The sequence below is a fragment of the Myotis daubentonii genome, chromosome 3, assembly GCF_963259705.1.
Source record: "Myotis daubentonii chromosome 3, mMyoDau2.1, whole genome shotgun sequence".
Lineage (NCBI taxonomy): Eukaryota > Metazoa > Chordata > Mammalia > Chiroptera > Vespertilionidae > Myotis > Myotis daubentonii.
This window is the reverse complement of record NC_081842.1, coordinates 180,243,472-180,261,487: the sequence shown is the minus strand read 5'-3', so window position 1 is coordinate 180,261,487 and position 18,016 is coordinate 180,243,472. Positions and strand designations below refer to the sequence as shown.

At 42.7% G+C, this 18,016-nt stretch overlaps 2 protein-coding genes across 2 annotated transcripts in view; both read left to right on the top strand.

Annotated features, from left to right (window-relative positions):
- The window catches only part of PRKAA2 (protein kinase AMP-activated catalytic subunit alpha 2), a 259,642-nt gene that overhangs the window by 224,110 nt on the left and 17,516 nt on the right, over nt 1-18,016 (top strand). The window lies entirely within an intron of this gene.
- Nucleotides 1-18,016, top strand: part of C8A (complement C8 alpha chain) — a 65,730-nt gene that overhangs the window by 36,262 nt on the left and 11,452 nt on the right. The window contains exon 7 of the mRNA XM_059689415.1: nt 148-388. Within this exon, the coding sequence (XP_059545398.1) occupies nt 148-388 (241 nt within the window). The remainder of the gene's footprint in view (nt 1-147; nt 389-18,016) is intronic.

Sequence of the window (18,016 nt, the reverse complement as noted above, 5' to 3'; positions counted from 1 at the left end):
ATTATTATAGATGAGCATATAAGTATATGTACATAGACATATATTTACTCAGCTAGTAAGTGCTGACCTTTTGCATGATCTCAGATGGTAAATGTATTCTCTCTTTGATCTTTTCCCTCTCCCTGTGGTGGTGGTGGTTGTTGGCAGAAATACAGCTTCATGAGAATTTTCACAAAAGTGCAGACTGCCCAATTTAAGATGAGGAGGGACAATATTATGCTGGATGAAGGGATGCTGCAGTCGCTGATGGAGCTTCCGGAGAAGTACAATTATGGCCCGTACGCCAAGTTCATCGACGACTACGGCACCCATTACATAACGTCTGGATCAATGGGTGGCATTTATGAGTATTTCCTGGTGCTTAACAAAGAAAAAATGAAAAAAAAGCGTAAGTAGAAGCTTTATGCACACAGTGGCCAATGCCTATACCAGAACATGGTTTGCAGTTTGCTGAGCACTGACTAGGATCTGTGCATGATCTCATTTGGTCCTCATGACAACTCTATATGGTATATTTGGTGTTATTACAGGGGATTGAGGTCCAGAGGGTGAAACAGACTTGCTAATTAAGCACTGAAAATGTGATTTTAGCTCATACTTGTCTGGCTCCTTAAAACTATGTGTTTTTTATTTCACATGGTAACCTCTTTAGTAATAATATAGGATTTTGCTATTTAAAACATTAGAATTTATTTCAATGGAGATTCTAGGTTCATGGAACCACCATACCAGTCAGTCAGTGATGACAGAAAACTGGAGTCATTCCAGACTCTTCCTCCTCCTTCACCCTGGGGATCTCTAAGACCCTTCAGTTCTCTTCCCTGAACAGCTCTCATTCATCTGCCTTCTCTACACCCACTCCAACAGTGGTAGGTGGGCTCCCATCTTTCACTCATTACTGCATGGACTCCAGATAGTTTCTGGGGAAGGTATACCCCTTCCAAGCCATTCCCAACTATTGCCACCAGAAGGATCTTTCTGCTCCACAGATCTGAGGATGTCACTTTCTTGCCTAATATCCTGAATGGCTAAGAACAAAATCTAAACTTTTTAGCATGACATCAACATGGTCTCACTCCAAACTGCTAGAATAGTGGTCCTCAAAGTGTGGACTCCATCTGGCAGCATCAGCATTACCAGGGAAGCTGTTAGAAGTGCAAATTCTCAGGCTCCCATCCCAAACCTACTAAATTAGAAACTGTGGGAGTGGGCCCAGCGGCCTGTGTTATGACAAGCCCTCTGGGTGATTCTGGTGCTCACTAGTTTGAGAGCCACTGACCTGATCCATAAATGAGTAGAAGGGCGAGAGATCTGTCCATATTTCAAAGCTAAGGTCAAATTCCAAGTTTTAGGAAGTTTCCCTGACTGCACCAGCTCAGGCTGGCCACTTCTTTTCTTCAGCACATTCATATAAATTCCACACTGGTTGGTCTTAAAAAAAAACACTTTTCCAAATGTTAATATTTCTCTCCTCATGTAGATGGCAAGATCTTTAAAAGCAAGTATCATGGCTGATTCTTTTCTTTCTCTTTAGCACTCAGCATGGGGCTTAGTATGTAGTGAGTGTGCAAAGTAAGACGTGGAGTTTGAAACGGGCATGCATTCAGATTCGTGGCTAGGGCCACTCATTGGTTCAGCCATGTATCCCCATATTCATTATTCTTTAATAATTCACATGTTTATTGAGTATCTATGGTGTGTTGGTGCTGGGATACAATGGTGAGCAAATCTAAATATGGTGCCTACCCTCTGTAGCACAGTAGTCTTCAACTGCAGGGTGCAGCCCCATAGAAGGTCCTGAAATCAATGTATGGATCACAAATGGCATTTTGAACAACAAAGGGTAGAATAGAAAATACCATAGTGGATTGATTGTAGGCAGTGCAGGTAAGTTATTGCTTCAAGAACCTTTTTTTTTCCAGTTAAATACAGACACATACAGAGTCATGATACAAAATAAATAATGTAGTATGGATCAATGTAAAAAAAGAGTTTGAAAAACTCAATTCAAGTGGGTCTTTTTGGAGTCATTCTAAAACATGAGGAAGGAAAAGAGCTAACATTTGTTGAGTACCTACTAGGATCTAGGTCAGTGATGGCGAACCTATGACACATGTGTCAGAGGTGACACGCGAACTCATTTTTTTGGTTGATTTTTCTTTGTTAAATGGCATTTAAGTATATAAAATAAATATCAAAAGTATAAGTCTTTGTTTTACTACGGTTGCAAATATAAAAAAAATTCTATATGTGACACGGCACCAGAGTTAAGTTAGGGTTTTTCAATATGCTGACACGCTGAGCTCAAAAGGTTTGTCATTACTGATCGAGGTCCTATGGTGTATATTCGCATTTAATTTTCTTGAGGACACGTGGAGGCTGGTGTTATGACAGTTTCAGCCCCAGAAATGCTGAGGCTCCTCGGGGACGTTAATTACTCTGCCCAGAGCTGCAGGAAGTTGGCCTCAGAGCCCTGGACCCATGGTCTTTCCACCATGTGGTCATGGGAAAGCCTTTCATTTGGGCTCCGTCTTGGGTGTTGGATTACTAATTAATTGCCTGGGTTATCCCATGGCCCCTCCTCTTTAAAATCTGTGAGGCAGAAATGGGCTTCCTATGTGGTTAATATTCAAAAGGAGCCCACCAACAAATTGTCCCAGGGATAATTACCTCAGCTCTGTTTATAGAAAACCATATGTAGATAATAGCACAATTGGCTATTTGTAAAGGGCTGATTTTCTATAAATCTGGAAAGTTAGTGTTGCTTCTCTATAAATATGGAAATGTGCTAATCATCACCTCATCTGCTGGAGCCCGCTAATAAATCAGAATGTCATTTACATGTTAACCTACAAAGAACAAAACATCTACCTTCTTTGCCTTTGACAAATGGAATCATGCACCGTCTCTCTCCATGTTCCACGTTTGTCTGGTTTCTCTTTGTCTTTTTTAACCTCCCTCTCTCTCACTCCCTTTCTTTCTTGGTCTCTCTCTCTCTCTCTCTCTCTCTCTCTCTCTCTCTCTCTCTCTCTCTTTCTCCATGTCTCTGTCTTTCCTCTTTGTCACTGTGTATATTTAATCTATCTGGATTTAATAATATTTATGTTTTATTAAGTGCTTATTTCTAAGAAACTCCCTATGTGGTATACACATTCATGCCCCCAAAGAGCTGGGCAAGGCATGGGAGCACTTAAGTGAACACTGGCTGGTTTGCTCTGGGGGGATCTTTTGTTCTGGGGTTTGTCTCAGATCCTCCCTGGGTTCATCCTAAGGATGCACAGAGCTGCTTGCTCCAATGTGTTCTTTAGATAAAATGCTCCTCCCCCAAAGACAGCGTGAAACACTGCATCAAAACCCGGGGAAGCCTGGGATGCTGGGGCGGTGATGCTGGACTTCAGTGGGCCTCGACTTTCCTCAAGGGCTGTGGCTCACAGTGTTCTACCTTCTGCAGGAATCAGGATGGCTTTGGGCTTGAATGTTTGAATTCCAATTTTTTTTCTCCTTCTTCATCCCCTCTTTGGAGATCTTACTATTTGTTTTTGGATGACAAAGAGAATAATGTATTGACATGGCTTCCCTGGAATCTGGGCCAGTCACAGATCTGATCATTCACCTTGGGCAGGTCAAGTACTGCAGTGACATTGCTCTGGTCATATGTGTTTCCTGCCTCCCTGTGCACACGCTGTGCTGTCAGCATCCAATGCTCTTCCCTGTCTGGCCAACCTGACAGATTCATCATCCTTCTGAACCCGTATGGGCATTTCCATGTCTGTGAAACCTTCCCTGGCATCCCTCTGCCCCTTCTCCCATGATTTTGTTTCCTTATACATTCACTCTTTCAACCATGTTTATTGAATTTGTATTATGTGCCAGGTGAACAAAATCAATATGGTCCCTGTCCTTGCAAAGCTCATGATCTAGTACAGAAAACAAAATAAACAGCCCCAACTCCAGAAGTCATCTTGGTTCTTCCTTCATGCTGTCATAAATGGCAGGATTTCCTTATTTGGTAAGGCTGCTAATATCCCATTGTATATCTGTGCCACATTTTCTTTACCCATTCATCTGCCAACTTGGGTTGTTTCTGTACCTTGGCTATTGTGAATAATGCTGCTATGAACATGAGAATGCAGATATCTTTTTGAGATAATGATTTTGTTTCCTTCAGATATATAGCCAGAAGTGGGATTGCTGGATCATAGGGTAGTTCTATTTTTAATTTCTTGAGGACCCTCCATACTCTTTTCCCAAGTGTCTATACCGGTTTATATTCCCACCAACAGGGGGCAAAACAGTCTCCTTTCCTCTACATCCTTGCCAACATTTGTGATCACTTATCTTTTTGATAATAGACATTCTAATAAATGTGAAGCGATATATCATTGCGGTTTTGATTTCTCTTTCCCTGACGATTCGTGACGTTGAACACCTTTTCATGTACGTGTTGGCTACTGCCACATCTTCTTACTTAACCTTCCTATGATTTTGTGCGAGCTAATAGGTTTCCTTACTTCTAAAGATGAAGGAACCAAGGCTGAAAAGTCCTATCACCAGTAACTGAAAAATACACGAGATAGTCTGAATTATGGTCTCGGCTTCTTTCCTTTTTATCTCAGCTGCTTCTGTCAGGACTCAAACCTGGGAGTAATTTTGACATCTTTCCTCTTTCTTCTCACATATCTGGTTAGTCACCTCCTCAGTATCTACAACCTGTCCATTCCCATTCATTCCCATGACTAGTGCTTGCCATGTTGTGCCATGTTCCCTCTCAGCAGGTCCCCTCCAGCCAAGCAGACATGTGCAGTGAGAAAAGTATCAGAGATTAGATGAAATTTCTCTAAATACCTTTGGGACAAAGACGGTAGTGGTCTGTTCTTAGCTCCTCATCTTTTTGCTAATGTAGATAGGTCCTGACACATTTGTTTCAGCTTCTGTGCCCTTACTCTCTCAAAATGCAACATAAAATAGAGTTTTCCTATCAGTTAAAGAATCAAAGTAAGTCTAATAGGATGCCCCTATCAGGAATGCTATAATGGAAACCACACATGGAATAGAAAGTAAATAAAAGTCCTCAGGAATACAACGGTTCATGATTCTATAGTTTTGGCTATATTAAAGGAGCTCTGCCAAGACCTTACAGAAATGACTTCTACTGATGCCTTTCTTGCGAAGGAAACTGGTAGCCTTCGGCGGCCCCATAAAAGCCAGCAGGCAATGTGGAGTGGGAACTCCTTTGACTGAGATACCTTTACTTTTCACGTAGGCTCTGCCATTTAAATGTTAATACTTCACATCTCCGGGTCTCATTTTCCCCATAACTTATGTATGGATAATACGATATTTCAAACAGCTGTGATGAGAATTAACCAAGATGATATTTTTACAAAGCCCTGTGATAAGTAAAACTCTGTTTAAACAGCAGTGACTATTTGTAGATTGCAGTTTTAGGTGTGGTCAGTAGGTACTAACATCATCTGATCAGAGTCTGTGGAGTGAAGAGAAGTGCTGGTGATGGCATAGCAGGGCATCCAGACTTTGGAGTCAGATACATCTGGGTGAGATCTTGAGTCTACCATTTAGCATGACCTTGATCTGGGTACTTAATTTCTCTGAACCTCAGTTTTTAAAGAACTAAATGGAATGATAACAAGGGTTTGTGTGAGAATAATTCCAAATATATTTTGCATGATAAATGTTTAAGCAGATATTTTTTCCTTTAGTGCAGCATATCAGTATAGCAAAAGCAGTTAAAAATGTGGGTTCTGTCACTAACTGTGATCAGGGACACGCTATTTAATCATTTTAAGTCTCAATTTTCTCACCTGTTAAGCTGGAGATATTAATGACATTTTCCTGGCAGAGTGGTTGTGGGGAATAAGTGAACTTATGCAGAGAATATATTTAGGGCAGTGCTCACACTCTAATAAGTATTCATAAATGCAATTGTTGGAGAAGAATTACCTGGATCAAATCTCGTCCCCACCATTTATCAGCCATGTGATCCTTAGGCATATTAGTTAACCTCTCCATGCCTCAGTTTCCTGTTCTTCTAAGTGAAACATGACAATACATACTTCATATGATTATTGTGAATATGAAATAAATCAGCCTATGTGAGCATATGGCCCAGTGCCTGACATATAGTAAGAGTTTAATGTTACCTATTATTGTTGTGCTATGTTGGTGTTATTACTGCCACATGTTTATTATTGCCAGCTTTCCAGTTAACTCTATAATATTAACCATCCTCTCATCTGTAGTGTGGGGTTAACAAGATGATCTGTCTCAGAGGGCTCTGCAATTGGTCATCTAGGAGACATTGTTCAAGTGGAAGGGAAATCATTATCGTTATGTCCAGCCTGCTGTGGTCAATGCTTTGGCTATGGACTTGGAGCCTCAGCAATCATGCCTCCTTTCCCACCTGTCCATTTTTGTGATCCAGGTCATTCATTTTTGTCTCCAGAGCTTCATCCAGTTTTGGAGGGACTGCTCTTCCCATTTATCAAGGTCACTTTGAATTCTCATCACTATCTTTCAAAGTGTTAACAACTCTGCCCAAATCTGTGCCTGCATTCCATCATTCCTCCCCTTGATAGCTGCCAGATAACAGTGACCCTGGGAACGACCCTTCCAGTGAGGGCACAGTGCATCCAGCCTGTCATTAACTGTTACCTTCCAGCTAGGGTCCTTGAGTCAACTGGTCTACCACCTCACACACAGGGCAGAAAAGGCCACAGGGACACAAAACAGCTCTAAAGTTTATGCTAAGTGCAGCTCTACATTCTCTTCCTCTTCCTTCCCTTTCTTTATCTATTCATTCATTTAGCTTTTCATGCAAGAAACACTTATTAAGCACACCCAACATGGCAAGTAAGTACTATCTAGACACCAACATGTTTCCTCTCATTGAGAGTTTATAGAAGATAAGGGAGTTTCTCTTCATCATAAACACCTAGATTAGAGTCAGGGATGATTTATTACATGGACAACAAAGTTGGTTACACCTAAAATTAATTAAAAATTTATTTTTATTGATTGTACTTAGAGTTAACAGAAATATTTGGTTTTAATAAAATATATTTATATATAGTAACTCCTAATATTGGTAAAGTACAATGCATTCACATCTGTTATTCAAGATGATCTTCATAATAGTTTATGAGGAATTATATTATTTTCACCACTTTTATAGAGAGATAGCTGAGGGCCAAAGAACCTAAGTAAATGGCTCAACATGATTCAGTTAGTACTGAACCCAGGTCTTGCAATGTAGAGTTTGTGTATTGTCCAAGTATTTATCAGTTTACACACTTTCCCACACGGTGACACATTCATTCTGATATGATATACCAGAGGCTTAGGCTCTAGGAATGGTGGCAAGACAGTCAACATTTACTGAGCATTTTACTATGTGGCAGATACTGGATCAAGCACTGTAAATACACCATCTCATTTAATCCTCAGGAAACACCTGTGAAGAAGATACTAGGACCCCCACTTTAAAATGAAGGACTGAAGTTCAGCAATGTTAAGAAACATTGCTATTAATTGGTGGAGCCAGGGTTCAAACTCAAGAACCTGTGATCTTAACCAACATGCTATAATGTCTCAGAGATATATGCCTAGGATTTTCCAAACTGCAGGCCACAGTCCATTAGTAGATTGTAAAAGAAATTTAGTGGGTCATGGCCAGCATATACGAAAATGAAATAGGATATAATAGGATGGAAAATATGAGTGTGTCACACCGATATAGTCAAGTATTGCAACTTATTTTAGTTGGATGTGTGTGGGCTTGATCACGATGTAAAATATGTTACTTACTTTTTGGAGTAGTCAAAAAAGTACTAAAAACACTGTCTCAACCCACTGTGCTGATTACAGACATGTATTCAATCACTTAAAAATAAGGAAAATCAGCCCTAATTGGTTTGGCTCAGTGGATAAAGCGTCAGCCTGCGGACTGAAGGGTCCCGAATTTGATTCGTGTCAAGGGCACCTGCCCAGGTTGTGGGCTCAATCCCCAATAGAGGGCGTGCAGGAGGCAGCCAATCAATGATCTCTCTCATCATTGATGTCTCTATCTTTCTCTCCTTCTCCCTTCCTCTCTGAAATCAATAAGAATGTATGTTTATAAATAAATAAGTAAATAAATAAAGGAAAATCATTGATAGCCATAAGGAAGGCATGAGGAAATGCATTAATAGTTGTGGTTCTAATTGGTTTCAGAGAACCAATAGGAGATGTATATAAAGGCACAATAGGAGATGTACATATATATATATATGTAAGAGATTTACAACAAGAAATTGGCTCACATTCAACAGATGTCACTTTCTGCATCTTCCTTTTAGCTATCAGTCATGGTGATGAATGGCCAAATTGGCTAGCTTAAAGGATTGTGAGAGGTCAGTACTTCTAGGTAGTGAACATCATGGGGTCAGGGACTATGTCTTCTTTTTAAATCTATAATTATGTCCCTAACATCTGACACAGTTCCTGGCACAGAAAACATGTTAAAAACATTGAAGATCTTTGGTTGGTCTCTTCCCTCCCACCCACTCACGCACTCCTGCCTTCCCTCTGAGATTCGATATGTTCAACAATAAAGATTAAAAAAAAAAATTGAAAAAAAAAAGAAATTGGCTCATACAATTATGAAGTCTGACAAGTCTCAAGATCTGCAGTCAGCAGGCTTGAGACCCAGGAAGCGATCACATTTCAGTTCCTGTTTCAAGGCAGGAGAAAGTCATAGTCCCAGTTTGAAGGCAGTCAGGCAGAAAGACCTCTCTTACTCAGGGAAGGGTCAGCTTTTTTTTTTTTTTTTTTTCTTATTTGGGACTTCACCTGATTGGGTAAGGCCCACCCATACTAGGGAGAACAATCTGCTTTACTCAGTCTACTGACTTAAATGTTGATCTCATCCCAAAACACCCTCACAGAGACACTCAGGATAATGTCTGACCAAATAGCTGGACACACTCATGGCCCAGTCAAATTGATATATTAACTTAACCACTACTGCCTGGCCGGAGTGGTTCTGTTGGTTGAGTGCTATCCTGTGCATCAAAAGGTTGCCAGTTCAATTCCTGGTCAGGGCACATACATGGGTTGCAGGTTTTATTTCTAGTCAGGACATGCCTGGAAAGCAACCGATCAGTGTTTCTCTCTCACATCAATGTTTCTCTCTGTCTCTCTCTTCCTTTCTCTGAGCATGTTCTTGGGCAAGGAATAAAAAATATAAAAGAAATAAAGTTAACCACCACAGGAAGGTAGGCAAGGGGGAAAGCTAGAGGCAGATGTAAGTAATAACTGCCAAGACAGGAATAGAAAGTCTCATGCAATGAAACAGTTTATGCCCACGGAATGAAAGAGCAAGCATTCCCTGAGTTCTGACTCTGTGGCAGGAAGATAGTGAGTTTCCACAGGTCTATCCTCTCATTGGAGCCTCTTGGCAGTGCTTGGAGCTGTGTGTGTGGTGGTCCCCATTTCACAATGAGGCAAACGAGGCATTGAGGAGGGAAATAACGTGACCAAGGTGATACCACTGGTTAGAAGCAGAGTGAGGTTTGGAATGAGGATTTCTAATTTACAGTTCAATGCTTCTTGTGCTACATCTGGATGTTTTATTTCACTTATTTTTTCTTAAAAAAACCCCATTAAGCTACTTGTGATAGCTTTGAAAATGGTTAAATCAGGTTTTAAAAATAATTAAGGTGGTGTTACACTCAAGACTCATCCCTAAATATAGTTTTGGGTCACTATTACCCATTGGTTGGGAATTGTAATGGGAGAACTGTGAAAGGTAAAGGTGACCAGCTTGTGATAGTCTGTTCTGAAGCTTAGGTATAGTCACAGAGTCAGGAAAAAGCATGGTGTGCTGGAGCCCATGGACTTAAAGGAGGCGAACCTCAAAGACTTGCAGGGCAGAAAAAGTGTCTAAGCCAGGGACACCAGGTGGTTTAACAGGCAAATGCTACTGGGACTGCTGAGTTGAGGATTATGACACCAGACAGGGGCTCAGCCAGAAAGTGCTGTGATCAATTAGTGATATCTATCAGAGGCAGGGGATGGGGGAATGGGGGCCTCTGGGCTGTGTATTTCCTGTTCCTTTATGAGAATGAGACAAAAGCAGCCCAGGTGATTAAGCTGTGTGTAGAGAGTAATCAGGGTGGGGCAGATGTATAATTTAAATCCTTCAAGTTCCTCATACTTTCCATCACATTTGTTTACATATAATTGCTGTTGCTTGCTTACAATTCCCTTTCAGGAAGATTTCCTTGTTACCCAAAGTAGGAGGCAGGAAACTCTCAATCGCTGAGAAAAACCCTTTTCAGAATCTAATTTCCATCCACCCACCCCTTGGCCCATGCACCCATCCACTCATCCAGTAAATATCTACTGAGAACCTATGCTTTCTGGGGACCCAGGGAAAAATCACACAGATCCCTGCCCTGGAGAAATGTGCAGTGAATTGGGAGCTAAGAATAATACAATGGAATAAATGCTTGATTAGAAAATACAGTAGAGGCACAAAGGAGGGATTAACCACCTCATTTCCTTTCCCATTTTCTAGACTCCAAAGACATCCAAATCTGATCTTCTAAAATCAGTAGGAGCATGAGCTTGTCTGATAGAGAAGGGGCCTGGGGCTTTCTAAGCAGAGTTTCATGATAAAGTGGCTGAGGCAGCAAGTGGGTGAGGGTAAGGAGCAGGAGACAAGGATCCAGGTTCAGCCCAGGGTCAGACTCTTGTGAAGGGCTGGTCCCTGAGGTCAGTGCATAAGTGAGAGCAGTCCTGTGGCCAGGTTATGGCAAGAAGAGGGACGGTATCAGTAGCCTGGCAATGAGGTCAGTGATGGCCTCTAAAGAGCCACAGAGAGGATGACAAGTTGCAGAATGGCCAGCTGCTGGAGCTGTGCAAAGGTGAACATTAAGAAGAGGAGGGTCCTTGCCCCTGGAGAGGATGGCCAGCACTCAAGTGAGCATGCTCTGGCCCTTCCCAGCCCTCCAGCACCATTGCTCATCATTGGGCTCCCTATACTGAGCTACTTGCTGGTTCTTTGACTTAATCATACTCACTTTCTCCTTGAGGTTTTACAAAGAGGAATGTGTTCTTCCTTCCCCCTGGAACTGTGTTCCCCTCCCCTGCCCCTCTCTTCTTCACCTGGCTAATGCTTACTTAACCTTGGTTTCTATGTAGATAGGACTCTTCCAGGCAGTCTTTCTGCCTCCCCAGTTGGGAGACAGTGAACAGGGATTCAGCTTTATGTATCACACCATTGCAACTGCCTGTTTCCATCACGCATCTTGTGAATGGTATGTCCCCAGAGTTTTGGTCCAGAGGCTGAGGCTGCTCACAGTAAAGGCTCAGTGTCTTTCTAGCAGGAATGGTTCAGAATTAAGCACATATATGCTGAGCATTCTCTGGAGCTTTCCTGCAAAGTCAGGGCTGGATTCTTAAAGAATCTGATCTAGACTGGAGAGTGGGGTAAGCAGACACCTGATGGTGAAGGGTCTTATATTTATGGCTATGCAGTCTGAGCTGGCCCAGAAGGGCTTTTGCTGTGCTAACCAACCTACCACCCTGAACAGACAGGCACTAGATTCTAACAGGCTCCAGGCTTTATCCCCAGTTACCATGACAACCAGGCTTCACAGTGATGGATGGTATTGATTGACTGACAGGCTCCTGGTGTCTTGGCTCTGTCCCCACTCCCCTTAAGTCATTTGCATACACATGGAATGGAGAGACGCTCAGTACCATACCTCTGCTTTTGTCTTGATTTTGAATTCCCACCTCGATCACTGAAAAAAGCCTCAGCCTTAAAGGAGAGAAGGTGAGATGATATCAGAATTACTCCCAGCGCTACCCTTAGCTCTCTCATAGGTGATACAATGTGTTATGGAGAAAATGGGCTTTGGATACAGACTTTGGTTCAATCCAAGTTCTACTATTTCCTTGTATAATTATTTTGGCAAGTGACTTTATCTAAGTCTCTATTTACTCACCTCTAAAATAGGAATATTTGTCCCTGTTTGTGGAGTGACATGTAACTATTAAATTAGATAACACATGGAAAAGCTTTACCTAGCACATGAGACTTATCAAATGTGGGTGTTCCCTGGACCATCTTTACTCATTCATAGTTTAAGAGTTTATATTGTAGAAACATTAAGAAAATTAGTTTTTACAAACTCCTCAGACTCCCTTGTTCTCTAATTTTCCAGATTCAGGATTAGGAATGAAGGGCCACATCTATGCATGCTGTAGCATTTCTAGCAACAGTAATAATAGTAAGAATTGACCATATTGCTAGTTCTGATCCTGGAACTATCCCCAGCATGGCCTAAGTCTTTTATTTATTTAATAATTTCTTGTTACTCCTTACCTGAGGATATTTTTCTCATTGATTTTTAGAGAGAGTGGAAGGGAGAGTGTGGGGAGGGAGGAGGAAGAGAGAGAGAGAGAAAGAGAGAGAGAAACATTGATGTGAAAGAGACACATGATTGGTTGCCTCCTGCACACTCCCTGACCAGGGCTGGGGATCGAACCTGCAACCCAGGTATGTGCCCTTGACTGAGAATTGAACCCACGACCCTTTGGTCCACAGGCTGATACTCTAACCACGTAGCAACACCAGCCAAGGAAGCTTAACTCTTTTAACTCTCACTACAACCCTATGAGGTAGACGCTATTAAAATGCCCATCTTACAGATGAGAAAACTGTGGCACAGAGAGGTTAAACATTTTGCCCATATAGTAAGCATGGTGAATTCCAGCTCAGGCCATCTCCAGCTGAGAGCCTGGCCCCCAGCTATACTGCCTCTTGTCATGACCAAAAGCATGTAGGAGGGCCAGAGTCCATGAAGATGGCCCCTGGTCAGGCAGGAGGGAGACCTGAGATTGCAGCCTAAACACTGTCCATTGAGAGCATGATCCCTATCTCTGAGCTGCTTTGCAGAATGAGGTGGTCATGGATGAGGGGCTTGGTAAGGCTATGGCTATTTATGCCACATGGTGAGCATTCCTCTGCAGAGTACACTAATGTGATGAAATGGAACGTGCACCAAGTTCGGGTGTAGCCTACTTGACATCAAACCCCTATTCTCAGACTTTTAGACATGGAAACTTGGGTAGGTTATCTAACAATATAGCTAAAATTTGTTGACACTTCACTGTGCCAGACACTGTTCTTAGGAACTCATATGTAGAAACTGTTATCACCCTTATCTTACTAATGGAGAAAATGAGACCCAAAGACTTTTAGTCACTTACCCCAACTCCAACTCTGACTCCAGAGTTCCCAATCTTAACTCCCATAACCACTGCCTTTCGCAACCCATAAGCCTGTAAAATGAGTACATCCTCCCAGCCCTATAAGATTGTTGCAAGCCACCAATGAGACAATGAAAATGAAATACTAACTCCTATAAAATACCAACTCTTAATCAAGCATGAGATGTTACAAAGATGTGATTTGTATTGTCAGCCAAAAAAAAAGACCCATGACTCCCAAACATCTGAGAGATGTTGTTGGGACAGGTGGGACTCAGCCCATCCCTGAGCACATTTGCAGGCTTGTCACATGCCAGGCTCTGTGCTGAGTCTGGTAAGCCCAAGAGGTGACTTTATAAGTTTGCAGTATAATTGGAGGAACAGATCAAGAAACTGACAATTACTAGGATATGCTAACTACTATGCTGGAGGGAAGCTTCAGATATGGGGGACACACAGGGATATTGTGGGGGCACAGATAGGGCCCTCAGGAGTGAGAGAAGGTTTTCTAGAGCTAAGTGAAGCAACTCAATGAGAGAGGTATGGGAACTCTGTAGTCAGAGGGAACAGCACATGCAAAGACACAGAGGTGCTTGTCCTATTACAGTGGGGCCTTGACTTAATGAGTGTCCCGACTAATGAGTTTTTTGAGATACCAGCTGTCTCTCGGCCGATTTTTTGCATTGAGTTGACAGAGTAATTTGAGTTAATGAGCTCCTTAACGAGCTCGGTCTTGGAATGAATTAAACTCGTAAGTCAAGGTCCCACTGTACTTCTAGTTGGTTGGGAAGAAGTGTGCCTTTTCATGCATAAACAGAAGCACAGAGGGAGCAGGTAAATTAGCTCACACTTCCCAGCCCATCCAAACACAGACTAAACAGTCATCTTTCCCAGTGTTATGACATGAAACAGACCATATGATTCTTCTTTTCCATTCTGAGGCTGTCTTTGGGCTCAAACAATGTAGCAAAGCAACATAGCAGATAAATCACAGCATCCAGAATGGCATTTGTTTGTTGCAAAGCAATAAATAATGCATTACACCTGCTGTTTTCCAACCTGATGCTTTCAATCTGAGGAACCATAGAAGCTTGCTGCATTCTACTTGAGAAGTCAGGCTGCCTGGTTCTGCCTCTGAGCCCCACAAATGCAGCATCTCTACGCAGGCATGAGGACTACCCCCACGCCTACACCCCAGCCCAGACCAGGAGGGAAATAAGCAGTAGATGAAGTGGCCAGCAACAGTCCTCTGGGCTCCTGCCTGCCAGGCCAGCACAACAACAGCTCCTCGGGGGACCCAATGGGAGTGGGAAGTGACCCAGGGTCTCCTAGTACTCCCTTGACTGATCTGCATCTTCTTTTCACTTTTGAGTTTAGGTCATACTGGCCTCTCTGAGCGGAATCTTGCTGCTGGGAACCCAAGGCCTTCTCACGGTTTCCCTATCTCAATTTGTCTGGCCAATCCCTACCCATCCTTTCAGATTTGCCTCTGGTATCCTTCACCAAGGAAGGCATCCTGACTCTGCTGCTTCCTTTCAAAGTCCTCATCACACAGAGCAGTAATTGCCTGTTTACTTGTCTCCTGCTCCATGCTTGGCTGTGAGCTCACTGAGAACAAGCACTCCCCTTAGTCCTCTATTTTCCAGATGCCTGGCACACAGAAAGAAATCATTAAGTACTTAGCAAAGCAGTCTCAAATGTTCTTCAGGTGTTCTGGGGTGTTCTTTACGTTGCAGAATCATGGCGTTAGAGGAGACCTTAAAAGACCACTGGTCAATTCTTCAAACCATGTCTCATTGGCCTCTGACCACCATGACAATTTACCTTGTGTTGAGGCAAAACCCATCTCTCCACAACTTCTGCAATTTGGTCCTTCTTCCCCTTGTGACCACACAAACAAACCTAATTCCTTGTCTTCAAGACAGCTCTCTGGAGAGTTGGGTCAGGTCTATGGATCTCTCTTAAAGGGAGGTCTTTCCTTCCCTTGTTCAGGTCAACACCTCCCATCCCCTCAAACATTACCAAAATGAAATGACTTTGAATTTCTTCACTCTCATCATCCTTATGCTCATTCTTCTCCAATCATTCTCCATTTCTATTTATTAACAAAAATTTAAACTCCCACTACATTATTGTTAATTACAGGGACAACGTTGCACACATCTCTAGTGTTTACTAATCTTGCATAATTTAAACTTTAAGCCTATTAATTAGCAACCCCTCATTCTACTTCCCCGCAACCCCTGTGGCAAAGACCATTCTACTCTCTGATTCCATGAGTTTGAATATTTTATATAGCTCTTCTAAGTAGAATCGTGCAGTATTTGTCCTGTGACTGGTTTATTTCGCTTAACGTAATGTCCTCAAAGTTTAGCCATGTGTTGTTACACATGGCAGCATTTCCTTCTTTTTTTTAAGGCTGAATAATGTCCAACAAGTGTCCTTTTTCTAATTTCCTTTTAAAAGTGTGGCTCCCAGAACTGTCCACCAGGCTCTGAGTTTCTCTAACCTGCATAAAGAGTGAGATTATCTCCTCCTTTACTTCATTAATTATAATTTTCACCTTGCTTCATTACCCTACTGAATTGGAAGTCATCTAAAGCTATGGCCTTTTCTCTTGTTCTCCTGCTAAGCTGTGCCCATTCCTTACTGAGCTTCTGTACTGGTATTTTGTTCCCAGGGTAGGATGTTACAGCTTTCCCACCTGAATCTCATTTTGCTATGTTTGGTCTGCCTATCAATCCATTCTTCTGAGGGTTTTTGGGATCCTGATTCTTTATCTGAGTTATCTTTGGCTTTTCCTAGTTTTTTCTTCTGGGTGTGATACACTAAGCCTGGCTGTTGAGTCCATATTCAAGCATTGACAAAGGCTTTGGTCAGAGGCCAGCAGGCCATCAAAGGTTCTCTGTAGGACTGTGGGACTCAAAATCTGGTCCAAGATGCACTGCATAGGAATCATCTTTAAATATGCCAAATCATCTTTAAAATACAGATCACTGATGACTCAGAAATACAGAATCACCATTGATAGAGGTGGGGCCCAGGAATCTGTATTTTTAATTAGCACTCAGATGATTTCATTGTGTAGCCAGGCTTGGGAACCATCAACTCCAGAGTTCACTGCCTTCAAAAGCCAAAACCAATGCCAGTGTGATCTAGTCCAAAGCTGACATCTCAGGTGTCCAGCCTGATGAGACAGGGGCAGAGCCATGACAGCACTGCCTGGTTCTATAAACATAATCCACTCATGCCACACACCCATCTGGGCAAGTGCTGTACAGTTCCTCTAGGCCTTTCTCTGCTCCTTTCCCCGCTGCCTCCCCTGCTCTCAGCTTCCCTCCTTCTGGTTCTGTGTCTTGGATTTTGGAATCACATTTGAGCTCCTCTGCCCCGACCCCAGCTTACCGTGGGCGCACTGTAGACAGCTCTGGGTTGGCCTCCCCTGGGCTCCTGGAAGATTCCTCTTCTAGCCCTGGTACTACACTGACACAAGTGATAGAAATTAGTTTTCATTTAATAGATTGTCCTAACCTGCTGGCTGCTCAAGGCCCTTATTTATTCAGATTCACATCATATTCCTATTAGTTTTGTTCCCATCGTGTCTACATTTCCCAACACACAATGTGCTTGGGTTGGTACATAGTAGGTGCTTACTGAATTGTTCTGGTCTACAGCAGAATTCTTCAGTCTGGATGCAATCACTGGAATTAGTGAACATACCACAGGCTTCTGAACAAGACAGACTTGAGTTTGAATGTCAGCCTCAGCATTTTTCAGCTGTACAACCTTACACAAAATAATTAACCTTCATGAACGTAGGGCATCACAACTAAAAATGAGAAGTGTGGGCTGGGAGCCCGAGGGCACCAGCTCTCACATTGTATGATGAATTCACATACCTGCCCTTCCTCAGTGGTACCCGGCTTTGGGGTCCTCAGAAAGTAATTCTTAGCAGTCAAGTCATGCTTTTCAAATCAAGCTGCTGGAATTCTCTTCTCCCAGCCGCACGTGGCAGGCTGTTGCAGACCCTCCTGAGCATAAGCACTCCACACGCGTCCGCCAGCCCCCACTAATGAGCCAGTCCCGTCACTTTAACTCGGCAGCACTCCACCACTCACCTAAGTAATTAATCTGGCTTCTGCCCGTGAATTCCTTTCATCCACTTTTGTTTACTACTGTTGAAGCATTTTTTAATCAAAACAATTAAATATGCTAAATCTTCCCCAATTAGTAATGCATTAAACACGAAAGGTGCTTTAACAGAGCTGGTAGAAGAAGCCCTTTGCCTGGTTTTGAGTGCTGGTGCTTAGAGCATCGCTTCTCCCAGGCAAGCACGGCTTGGGGTTATTCAGAAACTGCTGTGCCCAGTCACAGAGGGCTGCGGTGAAAGGGGCCAGTCCACTGGACTCTCTCCGTAAATGGGGAACTGAGGCCTAGTGAGATCATGGGCCCTTTCTAAGCTCACACAGGGTGTCAGTGACAGGAATTTTGTTTTGGATTTAAAAAAAAATAAAATTTGTATATATTTAAGGTATAAAACATGATGATTTGATATACATATACTATATAATAAAAGCCTAGTATGCAAATTGTCCCCTTGACCGGGAGTTCGACCGCAGGCTATGATGTGCACTGACCACCAGGGGGCAGTGCGGAACATGGTGGGTGTCAGTGATGCGGCGCTGGCAGCAGGTGGCAGTGGAGGTGCTGCTGGCCCCGACAGGCCCCAATGAGAGCA